This window comes from Cebus imitator, unplaced genomic scaffold (assembly GCF_001604975.1).
Source record: "Cebus imitator isolate Cc_AM_T3 unplaced genomic scaffold, Cebus_imitator-1.0 Scaffold573, whole genome shotgun sequence".
NCBI classification, from domain to species: Eukaryota; Metazoa; Chordata; class Mammalia; order Primates; family Cebidae; genus Cebus; species Cebus imitator.
The window spans coordinates 800,413-822,607 of NW_016107888.1; the positions used below are offsets into that span (position 1 = coordinate 800,413).

General features: G+C 57.5%; 1 protein-coding gene across 8 annotated transcripts; it reads right to left on the reverse strand.

The window, feature by feature from the left end:
* Positions 1-5,114: 5,114 nt before the first annotated feature.
* UBTF (upstream binding transcription factor) lies at positions 5,115-22,164 on the reverse strand. 8 transcript variants are annotated; one of them, XM_017516129.2, is made up of 21 exons: positions 21,741-22,164; positions 18,691-18,815; positions 16,890-17,065; positions 16,278-16,361; positions 16,025-16,180; positions 13,635-13,699; positions 13,235-13,355; positions 12,762-12,872; positions 12,291-12,424; positions 12,024-12,165; positions 11,709-11,750; positions 11,450-11,563; positions 11,203-11,358; positions 10,735-10,890; positions 10,545-10,655; positions 9,600-9,688; positions 9,306-9,495; positions 7,919-7,966; positions 7,751-7,822; positions 7,505-7,648; positions 5,115-7,407 (listed from the first exon to the last, which is right to left on the reverse strand). In XM_017516129.2, exons 2-21 carry the CDS (start codon positions 18,746-18,748, stop codon positions 7,282-7,284), a joined length of 2,295 nt encoding a protein of 764 aa, XP_017371618.1. In that variant the 5' UTR covers positions 18,749-18,815; positions 21,741-22,164; the 3' UTR covers positions 5,115-7,281. The 8 variants fall into 8 exon arrangements, with proteins under 8 accessions (XP_017371618.1, XP_017371615.1, XP_017371620.1 ...); XM_017516126.2 differs by lacking the exon at positions 21,741-22,164 and adding an exon at positions 21,273-21,409 and having other exon boundaries at positions 7,157-7,407; XM_017516131.2 differs by lacking the exon at positions 21,741-22,164 and adding an exon at positions 20,991-21,009 and having other exon boundaries at positions 7,157-7,407.
* Between the last annotated feature and the right edge of the window lie 31 nt (positions 22,165-22,195).

Genomic DNA, 22,195 nt, shown 5'->3' on the forward strand with positions numbered 1-22,195 from the left:
AGAACGCGAGCGTGCGCGCGCGCGCCCCTCTCCCCCTCCCTCCGCGCGGGCGCGAGGCCAAGCGCGAGCGCGCTCCAACCTCCTCCTCTTCCTCCTCCCGCCCCTCCCCAACACCCCGCCCTCGCCCTCCCTTCCTCTTCCTTCTTTCGCTTTCGCGCGCCCAGCGACTGCTCGCGCCTGCTAGAAGGGCCCGAGCGCGTGCATCTGCCCCGCGGCCGCAGCTCGGCAGCATTTGCTCCAGGGGGCGGGGACCGGGAGGGGAGGAGGGGCGCCACGCCGCCGTCCAAAGTACCGGCGGACGGGGACGGGGGCGGAGAGATGGGCGGGGCCTTCGCGGACCTCACCGGCCAATCGCCGGGAGGCCTCGGTCCGTGAGGCCCAATAGGATGGGGGTGGGTGGGGCGGCGTTCAAGGTGAGGTGCGCGGTGCGCTGGGGGCGGAGACGTTGTGTCGTCCCGGCCGGCTCGGGGGCGGGGGCAGCGGGTGGCGTCGAAAGAGAGCGCCGGCTCCCAGCCGAGCCTGGGACGCCTTCCGGCCCAGGCTTCCCCGCCCTTCCCTCGGGGCTCCCCGCTCTTTCCCCCCACCCTCCGCTCCCCCCTTTACCCCAAGCCGTGCAGCCACTTCTGTGAAGAGGCCAGACGTGAAGTGGGGCGCAGTTAGGATCTCAAGGTGGAAATCCCGTGGAGCCGAAGGGGCTCGCCCGCGCCTCAGTTCTCCCGGTTTCTGGGCGGGTCTCAGCCCACTCCCGGCCTGCGGACCAACAAGCGCCCGAGATGAGGGTCTGCTGCTGAGAGCGGAGGCCGAGCTGCGCCCTTCTGCTTCGAGCGCCCTCCCCGCCCCTCATCCTAATTTAGATCGCACACCTGCTTGCCTTTCCTGCTTCCGGAACCCACGCTGGACCCCCCCACCTCTCAGATGCCTGCTGGCACTGGCCAGATCCTTCCCCCCAGTGTTGTTCCCTTGGGTGCAGCGTGTCCGTGTGCTCACGCTCTCAGTCCCTTCTTTACCTTAGGTAGGAGCGAGCCTTTTCCCAGTCGCGGTGGATGGCTGGATTGGCGCGTTCATCTCGATTACTCTCTGTGTCTGGCGTCCTGGAACGGTTGTGTGACAGCCCTCTCCCCTCAAAAGATAAGATTAGAGGAGGATAGTCTGAAATCACAGACTTGGGGCCATCTTTGGCTTTTAGTTTTCAGCATTTATTTCTTTCTCACCGATTTCTCCTGAGAAACACCAAACATTTATTGAGGCGATATTCCAGAGTAGTTAAAATCAGGCATCTGATTTGAATTTAAATCGTTGGACCTAGCAAATGAGTTTCCTGTGCCTCAGTTTCCTCTATTGTCAGTGGGCATAAAGAGTCCTGTCTCATTGGGTTGCTGTGGTGATTAACAAGTCAGTGCATGTGAAACTCTTAGCTCTGTGTAAGTGCTTGGTAAATCTTAGCTGTTATTCTTACAGTGCTCCAGGTGCTGGGATAAAAGATAATATAAGACAGTTGTGCTGCTTCAAGAAGTTCACAGTCTTGTGGGGTAGACAGACAGGTAGGATAATAATTGCAAAATAGTGTGACAAAAACAAGAGAGATACAGAGAGAACAGAGGTAGCCAGGAGACAGATGATGTAAGAGAGTTGGTCAAGAAAGGCTTCTTGGGCCAGGCGCAGTGGCTCATGCCTGTAATCCCAACACTTTGGGAGGCTGACAAGGGCAGATGTCTCAGGTCAGCAGTTAAGACCAGCCTGGCCAACGAGGTAAAACCCCATCTGTACTAAAAACGCAAAAATTAGCTGGGTGTGGTGGTGGGTGCCTATAATCCCAGGTACTTGGGAGGCTGAGGTAGGAGAATTGCTTGAACCCAGGAGATGGAGGTTGCAGTGAGCCGAGATCACACCACTGCACTCTGGCCTGGACAACAGAGCAAGACTCCATCTCAAAACAAAATAAACAAAAAGGCCTCTTATAGTGGGAGATGAACCAGGTGAAGGTAGGCCAGGAAGGCATTGGACATACCCAACCGGAAGCTTCAGAAGCATGGATCAAGCTGGAACAGAGGCATGGGTGGCAGAGCAGCAGGAGGTGAACAGACCAGATCATACAGGACAAAACAGGTGCTGGAAAGTTTATGGGCTTTAACCTGTAAGCCATGAGAAGTCCTCAAGGGGAATCATTCACCAGACTTATATTTTTAGTAGATCACACTGGAGTGTGGTCTGGAGAATAACTTAGAAGCAGTAGGGTTTTTTGTTTGCTTGTTTTTGTCTTTTTAAGACAGTGCCTTGTTCTAGAGTGCCTTGCTCCGTCACCCAGGCTGGAGTGCAGTGGCACGATCTTGGCTCACTGCAACCTCCTCCTCCCGGGTTCAAGCAATTCTCCTGCCTCAGCCTCCCGAGTGGCCAGGACTACAAGCCCCTGCCACCATGCCTTGGCTAATTTTTGTTTTCTATTTTTAGTAGAGACAGGGTTTCACCATGTTGGCCAGGCTGGTCTCAAACTTCTAACCTTAAGTGATCCACCCGCCTCGACCTCACAAAATGCTGGCATTACAGACATGAGCCATTGCGCCCGGCCAAAAGCAGGTTTTTGTTATTGATTGAAGTGTGTGGAGGAAAGGAGAGGGGGGTTTCAAAAACACCTTTAGGATGAGGAACTCAGGGGAGGACACAGGTTGATTTCAGTCTGGGGTATATTGAGGTTACTGTGAGATCAGCTAATGGTGACATGAAAGGTGATTGAACTTAGATCTGGCACAGAGAAGTAAGGTAGGCCTTCAGGAACTTCAACAGCATAGCTCAGCCTTCCTTTTATCTCCCACCTCCTTTTCAAGAATTCTTCACTCCAGTGATGCTGATCTGTTTCTTATCTAAATATGCCCAGTACATTCTGCCCTAAGGAATTTGCACATGCCCGGAAAATCCTCCTGGCTTCTCCCTGTTTACCTTTATCCTTCCTCATATCCCCACCCATGGCCATCCTTATACCGAACTTCTTTACAGCCAGACTGTACTATTCATTCTGTACTTGGCCTGGGCTGCTCTGTGGTGGTAACCTCTTTGGGCACATGCCCAGTCTCCACAGTTAGCACCAGTTAATAAACACTAGGGCCTGAGCTGGTCCTGACTCTGGGTGAGGTCCTGGGGTTACAGCAACAAGCAAGAGAGACACACAGACCTTGTCCTAGTGCAGCTTACAGTCTAGCAAGGCCTGATGTGAAGGCATTAGGCTGCTGAAGAAACATATAGTATGGAGACCCTTTTTCTCAGGAGCTCAGGGAAGGAAGTGGCCTTTTAAGTGGAGCCCTGGATTAACTAGGCAGGGAGAACACCATGTGTACATGCCCTGGGAGAAAGCATGTTATGTTTGAGACATGAATGGCCTGTGTGGCTAGAGTTTGAGCAGGGTCTAACAGTGGCAGCAGATCCCCTAGGGCGTTGTGGGCCAGACTTATTCACCCACTCAACAAATCTTTCTTGGGTGTCAAATGTGTATCAGGCAGTTTCAGGTGCTGAGATTACTGTAATGAACAAGCAGATAAGGTGTCTTCTACTTGGAGAGATAGATAATAAACAAATACATAAACAAGAAAATGGAGGAGGCCTCTCCAGGGCGGGTGGTTGGGAAAGGCTTCTCTGTGAGATGACATGTGAGCTGAGGCCTAAAGGATGAAAAAAAAAAAAATCAAGTATGTGTAGAGTTGGATGAATAGCCATTCTGGGCAGAGAGAACAAGTGCCAAGACCCTGCGGTAGGCATGTTTGAGGAACAGAAGAGATCACTTGGCTGGATCATTGTGAGGGGTTGGGAAGCGTAGGGCAAGAGAAGATGAGAGAAGGAAGGCAGGGGCCGAGCCTCGTAGGGTCATGGTAAGACACGGGGTAAATCTTCAGTACAAAAGAATCCGATTTATTTTTAAGGTAACTTTGGCTGTCATGTGAAGAATGGGCTGTAGAGGGCGAGAGTGCAAGCAGGAAGACCAGCTTTAGGAGGTCTTTGCAGAAGTTGAGCAATGATGGTGGCCTTAAATAGGATGGGAGTGGCAGCTGTGGGAGCTACCCTGTGGGAGGGATAGACAGATTTGAGACAGCTTTAGGAAGTGAAATGGAGAGGTCTAGGGTGGAGGTGAAAGGGAGAGAGGAGTCAAGGCTAATACCCTGGTTTCTAGGTTGAATGACTAAGTGTTTGGTAATCATGGTGGGTCTTGAGGTACGAGATCCCTGCAGGATATCCCAGAGGATGTATGGGTGTCTACACAGCTCTGCAGCTTGGAAGAGCAGTCTCTGTCTGCACCACCTTTTGGAATGGTTGCATATGGGTGATAATGGGAAGTTGAAGGAGAGACATGAACACCCAGGATGAATGAGGAAGAGCTGACACCAGCAGAGTAGACTAAGAAGGCAAAAGACAGACAAGTGTTCACCAGATGTAATGAACATGTTGGTGACCTTATTGAAGAGCCTTGGGGAATGGTGGTAAGTGGGAAGCCAAGAGGCACAGCAAGCTTTTTAGAAGTTTGACCAGTAGAGAATAGGGGTGAGGGTTGGGAGAGAGCTCTTGGACAGGGCCTGGGTCTGCAGCCCTTTGAGGTTCCAGGAACCCAGCCAAGGCCTGCATAGGGTAGGATGTCTTCCTTAATCTCAGAGAGTGAATCATCTCAGCCCAGCCCAGCCCACTTCCCATCAGAGGCCTAGATGTTCTTAGGAATGTCATCCTTAACCCTTAACCCGGGGTGGAACTGAAGACTCAAAGTGGGAAAGTGCCACCTCAACCAGGCGATACACCCTGCACTAGGAAGGCTTGCGTACCCAGGGCCAACCCTTGACCTCCAATTTGCTAAGACCATGTATTCTGGGTGAAAATGCATTTGTTCTCCAACTTCTCAGAGTCTTTAGTGGTCTGACAAGCCAGGGTGAACAAATGGAATTGAGGAAAGGGCAAGAACAGTAGCACAGAACAATGTGTAGGTAGGCTGCCTATGGAATCTTTAGGAAAGAGGAAGATAGTTCTAGAAAGAAAGGGCACATTGGCTTCAAGCATTTTTATTTATCAAACCTGTTGGGTCACCCCTGTGAACTACATCACCTTCATGGATTCCAGTGATCAGACAGCAGTCAAACCTTTGTTTTTTACTTTATTATACAAAAAAGGGAAAACAAAACTTCCACAGTTGGCCTTAAGCATAGGCAGACACTTCTAAGCCATTCCCTCCCACCTCCCATGATACAAATTCAAGTTGTGGTTGTTGTTGAAACCTACAAAACACTCCTTAAATATTAGAAAAAAAGTGGAGGGGGGGACGGGGGTCTTCCCACCCCAGCCATCCCATCCCAGTGCCAAAATGCACTCAAGAGTGACCTCTTACAGCACCAACACCCCCACCCTGACAGCCCTGTTTGTACTGTAAGAATTTTTCAATTTTTAAAACAGGAAAGAAAAAGTGCCCCAAAGTTGTTTTTAAATGAAAATACATTCCACTGAAACACAACAGTGTAGGAGCATCTAAATAAAAAACTGGGGTTCTTTGCAGGGCTCTTGGGAAGAAATAGAACCTATAAACCCCTGTACTTAATTCCAGGATTAGGATAAAGGGGAATGGGAGTGGGGAGTGTCCCCCCCAGGCCTCCCCACCCCCAGCACCAAGGTCCAAGGCAAAGCAGAGATTGTCTGCCTGCCTTTGGGAGAGGGACCCACCCGCCTCTCCTTTCCTTCGCCGTTCCTGCCCCACCTCCTCGGCAAAGTTCCCATTCTTCCCCCATTCCTTGGCTTTCATTTAGAGGGGACGGTGGAAAAGCACCAAGCCCCAATTTAATAGGTCATTGACATGATCATAAAAAAAAGAACCCCCCCCAATATAGTCAATCAAAAAAATTAGATCTACAGAGATATGGTGGCTTGGCTTATTAAGAGTCAAGGAATCAAGGTACCAAAAAATCTGGGATATGGCTGGGAAGGGTTAGAGACAGCTGCAGAAGCAGCTTTTGCACACTTCTTGCCCAGCTGTGGGGTTGGGGGAGGAGGGAGCAGACCTGAGAAATGAAAGGAAATAGGGGGTGGTGGGAGGATTTGAGGAAGGCTGGAGGGATGTGTAAGTTAAGAGCTCCCAGCACATTTCTTGATGCCCAGGTTCTGAGCCTAGGGTGGCCAGGCTTGGCCCCTCAGATGACCAAATACAAGCTTTAAGCTTCACACCATCTTGCCCACCTTTCCGCCTTCCTGCTGGACAATGGATACCAGCAACTCGGATGCGTGTGACCCTGGCAGAGGGCGCCTGGTCTGGGAAGCATCTGAGCACACTCCCCCTAATGGAATCAGAGACTGGGCAAAACAGAGTATGTGAACAGGGCAGCCTCAGCCTGCTCTCACCAGGGTCAACATCTCCCGGCCCTCACTGACCCTTTTTCCAGATTCACAACAAACGGAGGTGGGCTCTAGGACAGACCCCCTTATACACACAAACATACACTCTCTCTCGCACATCCACAGCTGCACCCATGCTATGTACAGGAACACACACACACACACACTCTCTCTCTCTCTCTCTCTCTCCCCCACACACACATACACATCAAGACCATTTTTAAAAAGTTCCAAACCTACCCCCTAAACCCTCCCTCTCCCAGAAATGACAACAGAGACGGCAGCCGAGATCGGTAGGAAACGTCTCGTTGACAGCTCAGAGCTTAAAAAAAAATATATACACATATATAAAAAACACTTCTGCCCCCTCCCCCATGAGCGGGTCCAGGCAGCTCCTTCCTGTGGGGGCAGGGGAGAGGGCCACCAGGGCAGCGCCTGTTTTCTCAAAGGCACCGGCCGTCCTCTCCCCATGTTCCCTGCCTCCAGTTCCAATGCAGAGGTCCAGGCGGCAGGCCCCTCTGGGAAGGAATGGGTCCTCCTCAAGCTTCCACCCCACCTTGGGTTGGGCTGCAGGTGTGGAGGGCCTCATCAAACTCTTTGGGACCCCCCACCCCCACTCTCCGGTCCATTGTCCATGCCGGAGCCGCAAGTGCAGAAGTGGGTGGGGTGGGCTGGGCCAGGCCAGTGCTGGCTTAGTCTGATGGTTGCTGTCCCTGGAGGAGGACCCCCGAGGGCTGATGTCTCTGAGGCTGCAGAGTCCCGGCCTGGGCTCCTCCAGCCCCCTACCCCCACCGTATTTTTTTTTTAAAAAGAAAGAAAGAAAATGGGGGAGGCCAGGGGGCAGGGGACAGTACATGGGGGAGAAACAAAGGTGGTCAGTTGGGGAGGGGAGCTCCGGGGCTCTCCCTGGCTGCCCTGGGGTAGGGCTGAGCCTCAGTTGGAGTCAGAGTCTGAGGAGTCTCCTGAGGAGGAGGAGCTGGAGCTGCTGCCCTCGGACTCATTGTCTTCATCCTCGTCATCATCCTCGTCGTCATCTTCGTCCTCATCATCATCCTCATTCTGGGGGATGAGAAAGGATGCACAGGGTCGCCAGGTGGCCCTCCTGGCAGGACTCCCCTCCCCTCCCACCGTGCCCCGTCTGCCCCATGCTATGTACCTCGTCCCCATCCTCGCTCTCGTCCTCGCTGCTGGACTCGGAGGAGTCGCCACCATCTTCAGAGGAGTCCCCATTATCATCATCTTCCTCTTCTTCATCCTCGTCCTCATCATCCTCATCCTCTTCATCATCCTCCTCGGACTCCTTGGATGGACAGAGGCACATCAGTGTTCTCTGGTCTCTGCCCAGCCACTTCAGGCAGCCCTCCCCACCCCCCACGCCCTCATATCTGGGGGGGTTCCTTACTGATTTCGACTGCAGAGTAGTCCGGCTGGATTTGGGGTTTGGGCCTCGCAGCTTGGTCATACTCTTACGTTTCTGCAGGATGGGGACATGAAGGTGGCAGCCATGAGTTCCAGACACCTCTGAATCCCCCCCACCCCTACCCCACTGCTGCTCTGCTCCCAGACTCACATTGGAGATGTACTCTTTATATGCTGCACGGTCCTGGGGGGACAGGCTCTGGGGGAGATAGAGGTGGCAAGGGTTGGAACACAGCCAGCTACTGCTGACTGAGCATCCTGGCCCAGGGCTGGACAGTGGGCTGAGCATTTACATATCATCACCCCATCTCACCCTCCCAGGCTCCCTAGACTTTGGGTCTCTGCAGAAAGCCCCCCAGGAACTGAGAACACAGCTCCATTTTTTTTTTTTTTTTTTAAAACAGGGTCTTGCTCTGTCACCCAGGCTGGAGTGCAGTGGCACAATCTCAGCTCACTGCAGCCTTGACCTTCCCAGGCTCAAGTGATCCTTTCAACTCAGCCTCCAGAGTAGCTGGGACTACAGGCATGCACCACCACACCAGGAGAACTTTAAATTTTTTGTACAGGCAGGGGTCTCGCTATGTTGCCTAGGATGGTCTTGAACTCCTGGCCTCAAGTGATCCTTCGCCCCTCAGCCTCCCAAAGTGCTAGGATTACAGGCATGAGCCACTGCACTGGCCCAAGCTCTAATATTTCTGCTTTTGATGCCGAGTCCTTCTCTAAACATTCTCCCCATCGCTCTACGCAAAAGGACATCCCTATCAGAGTCTTCCTCACTTCAAAGAAGTGCCCCTGTGATAAGTCAGCTTGGCATCATCAACCACACCCAACACCAAACCCTTGAGCTACCGATGAGGCAGTGGAGCTCGCCAAACTCCTGAAACAGCAAATCCCCACAATCTTCCTGGGTCCTTGGCTAACCTGTCCTGGTGAGTGGGAAGGACACAGGTGATTCCCTCCACTTTACAGATCTGACTACTCAACCAAAGCACAGAGGGGAAGCATAAAGGCCTGTGGAGAGCCCTGTGGTCCTGGATGGGGGAGGCAGTCTGATTTGGATTCTTCTACTTACTGTGTGACCTTGGGCAAGTTACTTAATCTCTCTGAACCTTGGTTTCCTTATTTTTAAAAGGGTGATGGTGGCCGGGTGCAGTGGCTTGAGCCTGTAATCCTAGTGCTTTGGGAGGCCAAGGTGGGCGGATCAGGAGTTCGAGACCAGCCTGGCCAACATAGTGAAAACCTGTCTCTACTAAAAATACAAAAATTAGCCGGGTGTGGTGGTATGCGCCTGTAGCCCCAGCTACTCAGGAAGCTGAGGAAGGAGAATTGCTTGAACCTGGGAGGTGGAGATTCCAGTGAACCGAGATCACACCACTGCACTCCAGCCTAGGAGAAAGAGTGAGACTCTGTCTCAGAAGATAAAAATAAAAGGGTAATAGTAATGGTTATCCTGCAGGACTGCGAGGGCACGGAATGAAATCATGAGACCAGCCAGCACAATGCCGCCTCTTCCTTCCAAGGGTCCCTTGCCCTCTTACCTTGACCCAGAGGTCCAGGTGCACCTTGTACTGCTTTTGCTGCTCCTCGGCTAGCTTTTTGTAGTGCTCCTTCTGGCTCTGTGAAATACGCTGCCAGCGGCTGCCGATCTCTACCATGCGTTCCTTCAGTGGCAGGTGGTTTAGCTCCCCATTGGACAGCAGCTCCTGGGAAAACTTCTGGTAACCGTTCCTGGGAGGTGGGGGTGATACAAGGACGGTCAGGACCCCAACAAAGCAGCCCTCCAGCCCTGACTCTCCCTCACCCAGAAGGCAGGCTCCAACCCCCAGGCTCACATGGGAGGCTTCTTGGGTTCTCCCTGGAATTTCATCTTCTTGGAAGAATTTGTAGCAGCTGGAGGTGCCCGCATCTCACTCAGCTCTCTCTGGAGGGAGAAAGGTCACACTCAACCCCAGTCCCAGCCCCAAAATACTGCTGCCTTCTGCCCCATGCCATCAGCACCTTGGCTGGCTGTTTTTTCTTTTCTTTTTCTTTTTTTTTTTTTTGAGACGGATTTTCACTCTTGTTACCCAGGCTGGAGTGCAATGGCGCAATCTCAGTTCACCGCAACCTCCGCCTCCTGGGTTCAGGCAATTCTCCTGCCTCAGCCTCCTGAGTAGCTGGGACTACAGACATGCGCCACCATGCCCAGCTAATTTTTTGTAGTTTTAGTAGAGACGGGGTTTCACCATGTTGACCAGGATGGTCTCGATCTCTTGACCTCGTGATCCACCCGCCTCGGCCTCCCAAAGTGCTGGGATTACAGGCTTGAGCCACCGCGCCCGGCTTTTTTTTTTTTTTTTGAGATGGAGTCTCGCTCTGTTGCCCAGGCTGGAGTGCAGTGGCGTGATCTTGGCTCACTGCAACCTCCGCCTCCCGGGTTCAAGTGATTCTCCTGCCTCAACCTCCCGGGTAGCTGGGATTACAGGTGCACGCCACCATGCCCGGCCTCTGTCTTTTCTGTGCCGGGGAGGAGAAGAAACAGGCACAGCTAGTGAGCAGCTTCCTAACAACTCAGGTCTGCGGCGGCACCACAGTTTACAACTGTGCTCATGTCCCCTGAATCAATCTGGAGGCTAGCATTGTCACCCCCACCTTACTGAGAGACAGGGGTTCACAGAAGGAAGCTGAGCCTTGCTGAGGGTAACAGACCAAGGCTGGGCCTTCTGGCTCAGAGTTGCCCACCCAAAGGGGAGCTCCCAAGCTTTCAATGAATGGGGTGGCCCCAGCCCCATTACTACCTCGTATCGCTTTTGGTCTTCGGCTGCCTTCTTAATCCACATCAGTTTCTCCTTCTTCTCCATGTTATTCCAGGTCATTTCCATGGCTTTCAAGGCCTTCACCCGGTCATTCTGGGGAATGATAAGGGTATCAGCAGTGGGGTCACCTGGGGCTGGAGGCTGAAGTAGTACCCTGTCCCACCCCTGTCACCTTGAAGCGGGCCAGGTAGTCGCCAATGACGCTCTGTTGCCAGATCTCTTCGGCTCTCTTGGGGGACTCAGGCAGCTTGCTCCGTTCCTCACGCTCCCCACCAGGCTTCCTCTCCGACTGTGCCTTGAGTGCCGCCTCCCGGGCCTTGTACTTGGCCTGCGGGGATGGCCGGGACGTCAGCCTTCCGCCCACCCCTAGGGGGCGCGCGCTCCCCGCGCAGCAGCCTAGGTGCACCCGCGAAGCGGGCAGAGCCCTGGGCTAGTGCAGATGTCTCCCACCCAGAGCTCGCCCCGACCTGGCCCGCGGCGCTCAGCTGACAGCTTCCCGCCTTCCGGCTGCTGGGCGCCGGCCCCACGTCCCAGCCCAGGCACCGCGAGGCCCAGACGGCCAGGTGGCGCGGACCGCCGAGGGGAAGAGGGGCCCTGGCAGCCCCCCTGAGGGCAGCGGCTCTCCGCCAGGCAGCCTGACCTTCTTCTTCTCAGACAGGTCGTTCCACATTCGGGCCAGCAGACGGGTCAGCTCGCTCTCCGAGAGCTCAGGCCGTTCTTCCTGCAGCTGCCGCCGCTTCTCCTCGGAGAAGATGAACATGGCCGAAACGGGCCGCTTGGGCTTCTCGGAGCCGCCCTGTCCAGGTGAAGAGGGTCAGGGTCTGTGGGTGCTGCCAGCGAGCCCAGTCTTACCCACCCTGGCCTGCGTGGCCGCGTCCCCTGCCCACCTTGCCCCCTTCCTGGGCTGGCTTCTTGGAGGCGGGGCTGGTGGCTGGCTTCTTGTTGATGTTCAGCATCTTCTCCTCCCCCAGGACCCGCTGCTGCTCCTCCTCAGGCAGGCTCTGGGCAGGAGAGAAGAGCATGGGGCTGCACGGCTGGCACCATGCCCTATAGGACTGCACGGTGCCCTATCCCCAGGGGCTCACGAGGGCTCTGCCTGCCCAGCCCAGTCCTCTCTGCCCAGTGCCCTACCGGAGGAACACTCACCTCGAGGAAACGGAGCAGCTCCACCTCGTAATCTTTCTTTTTCTGGGAAAGTGAGTGGAGTCAGGATCAGTCTGGAGACAGCGTCACCAGAGACCCTGCAGTACTCGGAGGACAGTGACCTTCAGTGGGCCTCCAGAGCCTGGGTGTAGGCTGGACTCCCTGCCTGGACCGGCTCAGCTTTAAGCCCAGCCCAGCCCAACACCGAACTGGAAGCAGGTATCTGAGGTATATGCCACCAAGAACTGACTGGCCCAAGCTGGGGTCAGACCTCATGCTTCAAAACCCCAAGGCAGGACGGCCCCTGCCACAGCTCACCTGGTCACACTTCTTGTGATAGGCATCCTTCTCCTTCTGGGACAGCAGCTTCCACTGCTGGCTGCACAGCACCATGCGCTCTGTGCTGGGCACGTCCTTCATGTTGGCCATGAGCTCTGCGCAGTACAGCGAGTAGCTGTTCCTATCGGAGCGGTGGGGACAGAGGGGCAGCCTGTGAGCGAGCAGGGCAGCAGGCCTCCTCGCCCACAGAGTCCGGCCCCACTCCCCAGCTGCCCACTCGCCCACCCACCCCAGGGCAGCGCTCACGGAGGTGGCTTGGTGGGTCGCCCATCAAACTTGTCCTTGAGCTGGCGTTCAGCCTTGGTGAGGGTGGACTTGGTGATACCCTCTTCACTGATGTTCAGCTCGGGGTGCTTCTGGATATAGTCTCTCATGATCTCCTGCAGAGCCAGGTGGGGGGACGGAGGGCAACGTGGTGTGGAGTTAGCTGGGGCAGGGGCAGGGGGAGAGCCGCTGGGGAGGGCAGGCAGGGAGCAAAGCTGGGGGTGGCTGTGCGTCAGCAGTGTCACACGAGACGTGGTGCCCTGCCCTGCCCTAGCCTGAGATCTCATGGGGCTGGGGGGTGGGGAAGGTAGGGGCAGAGGTGAGGGGCCCAGAAGGCCCCTCCCTCAACAGAGGAATGGGGAGTGACACCTTCCGCAGAGTGCGGTGGCCACGGAGTCGGAGGGCAGAGGCTCGTGAAGAGCCGGACGGGGAGGAGCGCAGCGGAAGCCTAACCTCGTACTCCTTCCGCTGCTCCAGGGCCTTATGAATCCATTTCAGCCTCTTTTTGTCCGAGAGCTGAGACCACTGCTTCCCCAGGGAGTCCTTCACCTCCTTCGTAGTGGCCTGCAAACCAAAAGCCGTCAGACACGCACAAGCAGCCAGGAGTGGGGGCGGGGGAGGGGGGAAGGGGGCACAGAGGCCCCCGCCCCCTCAGGCCATGGGAGGTCACATCAGTGTCCCCCACAGGCCAGGAGGGGAAGGTGGAGAGGCGGGGATCCCGCCTGGGTGCAAGGGGACTGGCTCACACACACACGCACGCACGCACACGCTCGCACGCCAGCTGGCCCAGGCCCTGTCCATGCAGCCCACCCTTGGGGAGGGGCCTCCTCTCCTGCTCCCCTGCACCGTGCCCAGCCGACCTGGCGCGGCTCCCCCCTGGCCACCACCGTGCATCCTCCACCCCCAACCCTTGGCCGGACACTCACATCTGGCCGCACTTTGAGATACACCTTCTTCTCGTGGGTGTACCACAGCTGCTGGGGGGTTTTGGGCTTCTCTGGGATGTCCGATTTCTTGGCATTCTGGATTAGGTCAGGGTGATCCTCCCTAGCCAGGACATGGGGAGCAAGGATCAGCAGGGGACGCTGCCAGGGCAGACCCAAGCTAGCTGCCCCACCCACCAAGCCTCCTTGGCCTTTCAGCTGGGGCTCAGTGGGACGGTGGCTGCCTGCCTGTCTCTGCCTGTGAGCCTGACACACTAGGGCTCACATGTGACCCATCCTTCTTCCATGCCTCAGAGATGGCAAACTCCAGGCTCCGGCCAGGGTTAGCCTATTCAGCTGCACCCAGTGCCCCGTGGCCCTCCTCTGGGCTCCACTGCCTTACCTGAATCGGGCCAGGTTTCGCTCGAACTCCTGTTTCTCCCTCTGGAAGTCCTGAATATATTTCATCTGGGGGGAGGAGGGGACGGGGTCACCCAGGACCCAAGGGTATCTCACCCTGAGCTACGAAAGCCACCCAGACCCCTCCTCGTGGGCTCTCTGCGGCCTCCTACGCTGTGGTGCAGAGGTGGAGGCTGGCGCCCTGCCCACCTCTCCTGCGGGACTCATCACAGAACAGACCTGCTGGCTTCTACCACAGATGGTGGGAGCTGCAGGGGTCACCCAGATATTGAATCCTACATCCTATTCTCTCCTTGCGAGGGAGAGTCACAGAAGGGGGCTGTGGCATTACCCACAGTCATGCAGTGCGCAGTGGCAGTGCTGGCGCTCCACCACCACAGAATCATCAGTGGAGTCAGGTGCAGGCCCCGCCCCCGTCACTCTCTCTTCTCATTGTCTGTGGCAGCTGACATTAACCTGTACCCCTGGAGGTGGCCTCTACATAGGACCAGGGCTGGGCTGAGTCCTGTTTCCAAGGTATGAGGGGAGACTACTGTGTGGAGGGAAACCCAGAGTTCTTACAATACAAGCCACGGCCAGCTGCCCTGCACCTTCCTGTCCAGTTCTGACACCATCACCTTCCTCCCTTTCTCCAGCTGTCTGGCTTCTCCAGCCCTCCCTCCCTCAGCCCACTCATTCTCTCCTACCACTTGGCTTCCCTTCATCACCCCCTTTTCAGCCTCACCCCGCCTTCCACCCCCACCTCCCTCCCTCCCTGCATCCTTCCCCACCTCTCCACGGCCTCCCTCTTGTAATCTGTCTCTTTCTCTTCCATATCTACCTCCTCTTTTGGCTCCCACACAATGTCCATCTCTTCTTTTGTCTTCACAGGCTCACAAGAGTGGCACTGGAAGGTGCCAGGCGCTCATGGCAATTGAGCCCAACCCCTGCCTCTTAGAGAAGCACCAGGCATAGAGAGGCAGCACTGCTTTCCCTCAGTTCTCACAGAAAACCAGAAGCAGAGCTCAGCTTCCTCTTCCCCAAGCTCAGTCCTCCTCAGACAAAATAGTTTCAGAGCTGGAGGGCACCACACAGACCTGGCTCACCTCACATAAAGACCAGGCCAGAGAAGTGGAGTGACTTACCAAAGTCCCCATACACAGCAAGTTCAGAGCCAGGAGAACAGGCCCAAGTCTCGTGTCCCCCAGGCCAGCACCTCGTCCACTCTCCCAGTTTCTTCTGGCCTTCCCTGGCTCTCAGACTCTTGGCCTCTCCCTCCCATCCCATGAGAGTGTTTGGGTGTGTGCAGTCAACTGTCCAACATCCTCATCAAAGGGGCCAACAACAGTTCCAGCCCTCCATACCCCTGCTCCGCTTGGGCAGTGGTTGCAGACAGCTGGCTTCTTTTTTGGGTACAGCAGCAAGTACATGTGAGTCCGCAGCCAGGGTATGCCAACCAGGAAAGAGGGCTACTCACAGCGTGGTGGCGGCCAGCGTCACCTTTTGGGAACTGGCTGCATATGACTTTGTTTCCTTGCCAAGCAGATGTGCTTCTTGTCTTTCCTGCTCCCATTCCCCATCTATCCCTGGCTGTCTCCTCGTCCGGCGTCTCCTCCTTGGGTCCTCTTTCCCCATCCCATCTTTCTCTTGTCCTATCTGCAGGCTCCTCTGGCGTTTTGCTGCGTATCTCTAGGAGGGACCTCCTGAGCTCTGTGTGCGACTGCTTCTAGCCCTGCCTGGGAGGCTTGGACAACCCCCTGCCCAGGGTTAATGCTTTGATGGTCTGAGACAGTGCCCGACCTCTGCAAGGAACAGCATGAGGCCAGGAGGGACAACGTGTGTCCTTGAGTGAACATGTGCGTGTGGAGAGGAGGTATACTTCACAGGTGGATGTGGCAGTAAGAGCACTGGCTGGGACTCTGGGACACTATCCTGCTCTAGCATCAACAGTTGTGTCACTCGGGACACTTAACCTTCCTGCACACAAAACTGCGATAACCTTTTCCTGGGATTACCTTTACGAAGACACTGCAAGTATCAAATGAGACCATGACGGGAAGCGTCACAGAGAGGGAAGAAGTGCTGTGCAGCCTGACAGTGAGGATGGGTGGATGGGGGGAGAGCCCTACGAAACAAAACACTGTGGGTTTTCTACAGGGGGAAAGCTTGGCCTGAGCACCTGCTGTCTGGTTTACATCTGTGACGGTGCCTGTGCCTGACCATTTGTGGGCTGCGGAAGGTGCAATCAGGTGTGGCTGCCCAGGACCTACTCTGCCGTGCTGACTCACCCGTCCCCGATGCGAGGTCCCTCCAAGGCCGACCTCCAACTGACCCATACCACCCCAGCTGCTCCCAGCCTCTCCCTTCCTCCCACCTTAGCTCTCCTCCCCCCACCTTCTTCTTCTCCGGAAGCTCCTTGTATTTCTTGGACAGAATCTTGGTTAGGTCCAGGTTGCTCATCTCAGGGTGGAGTTTCGCATACTTGGCCCGCTTCTCCATGAAGAAGCGGAAATAAGGGGTCAGGGGCTTCTTTGGGAAGTCTGGGTGTTTCTGGAAGGAGGGACAAGGACACAATGGAGGTCATATACCATCTGTTCTTTGGACCTTTCCTCCCCTACCCCTCATGCACCTCTTCCTAGTAACTCACCTTGAGTTTTTTGCCTTTGTAAGGATTTTTCACATGTTCCTGAGCATCAAGGATCAATTCTGTCAATGTACGGAACTTCCTCACCTGGAGGAAGAGGGGAAGAAAGGAGAGGAAGTTGAGAAAAGGAAAATGCCACACAGTAGCATATCCCTATCTTACCACGGGTACCCCCATCTTGCAATGGGTCTCTTCTACTCTTCACTAGACTAAATTTACCAAAGAGCAGAGGCCAACAGCCAATGAAGCCGGCAGCACTGGCCCATGCCTACTGCAGAGGCCCAGGCAGTCAGTGCACACCAAAGGCCAGCAACAAGGGGACTACATGACCTCTACCTGGCTATCCATGCCAGCACCTCCTTCAATCTCAGCACAGCTCAGGCTGTTCGGCTCAAGACCGAGAGAAAGTGGCGTAACTCTAAGCCAGTGCTGTCAACCACACCACCTCCCAAAGTGCACAAGGGCAGGTAGAGAGCTAACAGGCGACCACACGAACACCTCTCCTGGTCTCTTTCCTTCCTGTTTACAGCCAGCTGTTTCACTTCCACCCACCACGGCTGAGGTGGGTGTACGTGGAGATGTGTATACATGTGTGTCAGGAAGGGGATCAGTTACCTCGTTAGAAATCTCCACCCATTTGAGCTTGCACATGTCTCCAGAAAAGTCCTTAAATGCTACTTTTTCCCAGTCCATATGTGATTCAGTGGTTTTGAACTTGGAGCTGTCATTGGATGGAAGGTTGTTCTTCATGCATTCCAGCAAAGTCAGCATGTCTTCCTGGGACCAGCGGTCTGGTGAAGGGTAACAGAGGCCATCGTGCCTGGCTCATGCTATCCCCCTATTCTGTTACCCAGTTATTGAGTGCTCAACCCTTTTCCCCTAGGAAATCCCAGCCCCTGGTTGCTTCCCATCTGAAGGCAGAGATGAAACATAACTCAGCTCTAAGGGAACTGTGGCCATATTGGATCAGGGCAGGGACTCCAGTCCAGAGCATGCCATACCTAGAAAAACCCCGTCTCTACTAAAATCCCAAAAATTAGCCAGGTGTGGTGGCACGCGCCTGTAATCCCAGCTACTCTTGAGTCTGAGACAGGAGAATCGCTTGAACCCGGGAGATGTAGGTTGCAGTGAGTGGAGATGGTGCCATTGCACTCCAGCGTGGGCAACAAGAATGAAACTCCGTCTCAAAAAAAAAAAGCGAGGCTCGAACACAAGTCTGGCTTGCTTCAAAGCTATTATCATTTCTCCCGTGCCAGGCTGCTACCAGCAGCTATTTATTGTAAGGGAAGAGGAGTGGAAATGAAGGTATAGAGATTCAGGGGTTTGTGGGAAACAGGTAGCTTGTCGGAGAAGGAGGGAAGCAGGGAGGCAATATATCTAAATGTGTGGTTAAGTTCAAGTTCTGAGTTTAGGATACCTTAAATGTGCAAGGACTGAGAATGGGGTGTGGGCAGTAAGGAAAACCCATGCAGATGTCTTTCCTGCACAGATGGAAACCAGTGTTAGAGACCCTCCAGCCCCTGGCCCCTCAGTGTAGATCAAGGAAGAATTTCTGGCAAACAAGAAAAAAGGAACAGAAACAGAAGCAGCACACAGAGCAGCTCTGAGGTAAGGTAGGCAGGTGCACAAAAGCTCTCAGGGCCCTGCTCCAAGGAGAACCCCCAGAATAACAAGCTGTCTTGTCAGCCCAACTCCCCAGGGAAGCAAGACCAGGTCTGGACTAGCTATTTTCAGCTACGGAAATGCAGATCCAGAGAGAGGTCTAGGTTTCTGTGGATGGGCTGGGAGAATAGCCACCCAAGGCCAGAAATCAAAAGGGCTCCTCTCCATTTTCATTTGCATCTCCTAACCTGGGCCAGGGTTTCTGCAGAGCAGGTCATATGGACCCATAATCCCCTCTCCCCTCAGTGTCCCACAAGCATGACCAGCTGCCCAGCTTCATCTTACCCTCCACCCCCATACAGACTTGATCACTGCTGAATGAGACAGAGGTCTAGGTGAGTACATACAGCCCATGGCTTGGGGCCATAAAACACCACTTTTCTCCACCTACCTCTATAAAAGCCTCATCGTCTTAATAAAAAGCCTGAGACGACTTCTCCAACCCCTTCCTCTACACTCATTCTTCCTCCCATTCCAGGACACTGGGCCGGGACACACTTCAGGCTGAATGGGAACCCTAGAAGGCATGCCTCCTCAAACACAGGGGGCGAGGGACAGGAGAGGTGAGCCATTCCAGACCAAATAATTTGGATTCAACCACACCTCAAGTGTGGGAGATGCTTGATTCATAAATACTTAAGGCACTTTCTTGCCCAGTTCAGAGTATGGAGAAGCCCTTGAGAAGGGAGCGAGCCCCGCAGCCATGAGAAAAAGAGGATTTAATTTTCAGAGGGCTGGGGGTGAATGCCCCTACCTTGGCCTTTGGGGGCGGCCATTTCCAGGTCTGTGGGGCAGTCGGCTTCTCCGTTCATCCTCCAGCTGTCCAGCCACCTCCTTGGTCGTGCTGGCCGGGCAACCCGGGGTCAAAACCACCTCACCCTTTGGAAGACATACCAGTTCCCACTCAGGCAGGCTGAGAGATGAATGATTTTCTATCCCTCCCCGCCCAGAGTGGAGGGGGACAGGTCCACACTCTGAGAGTCCCAACCATGACCTTACTGGACTTAAAGGGTCTGTGGGAGTGGGAGTGAACCCCTCCTCTGCTTCCTGACCCATCCCCCAACCCCTGCAGCCCAGCTCCGCGGCGCGCGCCCTTCTCTGCCCACGCGAGAGCCTGCTCCCAGCTCCCGCGTGCAGCAAGCGCCCGCCCTCCGCCCTCCTTCCCCAACCCCGGCCAAAAAAAAAAAAAACTCCTCCTCTGCGCGCCCGCCCCGGGGAGGCCCCAGGCTGGAGGGCGGGGGAGGAGGAAGGGCGGGTAAAGGGCGCGCGCGGCCACGGAAGCGGGCACGCGCCCCAGTCTCCTCCTCCCGCCTCCCCCCGGCCGGTTCCCCCCGCCTCCGCAACCCGGCGGGGACCCGGACGCAGCGCAGCCGCCGCCAGCCCCGGAGCGCAGCGGCCGCACCGCCCCCGGGGACCGGATCCGGATTCCCACCGCTCCCCCCTCCCGGGCTCTCATCGCCTTCCCCGCCCGCCCAGGCGGGCGAGCAGCTGGAGAGAAGCGGCCTAGCCTGCCCCCCGCCCCGAGCCACCTACCCCGGCCAGAGGCGCCGCCGCCGCCCAGCCACCCCGACTCGCACGGAGGAGCCCGGCGCAGAGGCGCGATCGCGGCGGGAACCGCCGCCTCCTCCCCCGAGCCTGCGGCCCAGCCCCGCCGGCGCCCCCGCCCTGGCCTCCGGGGAGCCGAGCCAAGCAGAGGGCGGGAGGACGGCGGCCGGGAGGCGGGGGCGCAGCGCTCACCGGCCCCGCCGCCCCCTCCGGCGGCCGGGGAGAACTGCGCCTGCCGGCTCGGAGAAGCGCGGGCTCCTCCGCCAGCGGCCGGGGCTCGGCTCGGGCCTCGCTTCCTGCCCTCCCCTCCCCCGGCTTTCGGCGTCCTCCCCAGTGCCCTGGTCTGCTCGCGCCCGGTTCCCTGCTCGGAGGTCGCTCCGGGTCCCAGCCGGGCGCCCACCGCACCCCGCGGTTTGCTCCCTGCCGTCAGGCCTCGACCCCAGCGCGCGTCCTCAGCCGCCTCGGTTACCCGGCGCAGCGCGGCCTCCGGGCTTCCCGCTCCGGCGGCTCCCTCCCCGGCTCTGAGCAGCGGCGCCCTCCCCCGCTCGGCCGGGCACAGCCGCAGCTCCCTCCCGCGGCGGCAGCGGCTCCTCCTCCGGGCGAGGCGGCGGCGCTGGGGCGGCGGCTGCTGCTGCTGTGGCGGCGGCGGCGGCTGTGGCTGCTGCCTGCTGCTCCTCGCGGCGAAAAGCACAAAGCACAGCGCCCTCCGCCTGCAGGCAGCCCGCCCGCCGCCGGCCCCGGCCTCAGCTCGCACACCCCCCGCCGCCGCCGCAGCCTCAGCCGCCGGAGCGGGGAGGAGGAGGGAGAAGGGAGGAGGAGGAGCGGGAGGGGGGGCGGGAGAAGCGGGGCAGCGAGCGCGTCCTTCCCCGTAGAGCGCACACCGACCCCCGGGGAGCGAGCGCCAGCCCGCCCGCCTCGCCGGCTCCGCTCCCTCCCACAGCCTGCCCGGGCGGGCTCCGCGGGGGGCAGCTGGGAGGAGGGGCGGGAGCTGGGGGGACCCGGGCGGCCGAGGCGGAGGGAAGGAAGGAGGGGAGGGGGGTGGTGGTGGTGGTGGTGGTGGTGGTGGCGGCGGCGGCGGCAGCGGCTGCTGCTGCTGCCGCCGCCGCCGCCGGGGAAGGGGGGGGCCGGGGCAGGGAGACACGCAGCCGCCCGGATGGCGGCGGGGCTCGGAGCCGAGGCGGGCGGGCGGGCGGGCAGGCGGGCGCCGAGAGCGACCTCGCCAGACCCGCGGGGGAACTAACATGCTCCGCCGGCACTGGAGGGAGGACCGAGGTGCGGCGGCGGAGAGGGTGCCCAAAGGGGCCCCCGGCGGCTGGAGAGGCTCGGGGGGCGCCCACAGCTCTGCTCCGGAGCTCTCCCCCAAGTCCTCCCAGCTCAGACTAGAGCTTCCAGGCCAGCTTTCTCGCGCCTCCCGGAGCGAGCGGTCCGCGCCCACCCTCATTTCCCGGAGCGTGGCCACTGGCTTGGGGCGCACGCACGCCGATCGCGGCGCCCGGCTTCAGTGCCTACCTCGCGGTCCTCTCACTGCCGAACGGCACATACAAAACTTAAAAAAAAAACAAAAAAACTAAAACTAAAACCTCTGCATTAAAAAAAAAAAAATCCCCATTGCTCTTTACACCCCGGAAACGGCGAGAGAACGACGGGCTTCGGCGGAGGAGCCGCTCTGGGAGCCGGTTCAATCCAGCCCGGCATGGCTCCCCAGGCCTGCCCGGGCGCATGGAGATCGGCGCCGCCGCCACTCGTAGCGACCCCTCTCCCCCGAAATCCGCGGTGCCTGGGCTCACTTACCGAGCGTGTGGATGGGAGCGCGGGCCGGGGGCACCTGGGGGCACGGCAGGCCGAATAGTCGAGCCGCAGCTCTGCTGCAGCCGACGCCGGGGCAGCAAGTCGCCAGACAAAGCCCGAGATGGCGAAGCGGAGCGACGGCTAATGGCGAGCCCCACGCGCCGCGCTCCGCCCGCCCCGCTCCGCCCGCCCGCCCGCCCGCCTCGGCGCAGCGCAGCGCCGCTCCAAGCGCTTGCCCGTCAGAGCCGCCTCGGCGCCGCCGCCTCCCGGGCCACCGCGGCCTCGCCTGGCCCCTCCGCCTCCTCCGGGCTGCTCAGCCTCACCCCTTCCCTCCCACTGCTCTAGGGGTTGCACAGAAATTTTTTTAAGAAAAATGCTTTCTTCCTTTTCCTTTTTTTTTTTTTTTTTCCCTTTTTTGCAGGGCGGGCGTGTTGAGACTTTTGGATCTTTCTGCCCCCAGCTCGCACTCACCTGCGGAGCCGCCGCGAGGGCTAGGGGTGGGGGGGCGCGCGGAGCTGGAGCCGGCGAGCGCGGGTTGAAAGCCAGCCAAGCTCTGCAGCGCCCGACCCGGGCGTGTACGCCGCCGCCAGTCCCCGCAGAGAAATCGTCCTCCTACCCCCGCCTCCATCGCTCTGCGTTTCTCTTCCAATCAGCCGGTCGCTTGGTGGCTCCTCCATTCTCCGGCCAAGCCCAGCTGCCTAGAGCGAGCTCCACTCCTCCATCTGTTCGCCCGGCTCCTCGCTCCCCTGCCGGGGCCGACGAGACGGCGTGAGGCCGGAGGGGGATTTGCGAGAAAACCTGCCTGCTTCCCGCTCCCATTGCTCCATCCCCGCTGCCTCCTGCTTCTCTCCTGCGTCTTTCCAACTCTCTCCCTTGTCGCCACTGGTGTGTGTCTGAGTGTGTGAGCGTTTTTTTTTTTTTTTTTT

Excerpts from the sequence above, each read along its gene's own strand:
- UBTF (XM_017516129.2), bottom strand. The coding sequence starts at position 18,748 with ATGAACGGAGAAGCCGACTGCCCCACAGACCTGGAAATGGCCGCCCCC. Across the intron at positions 10,656-10,734 it reads ACTACCTGGCCCGCTTCAAG|AATGACCGGGTGAAGGCCTT; the intron begins GTGACAGGGGTG and ends ATCATTCCCCAG. Across the intron at positions 7,408-7,504 it reads AGAGCGAGGATGGGGACGAG|AATGAGGATGATGATGAGGA; the intron begins GTACATAGCATG and ends CTCATCCCCCAG.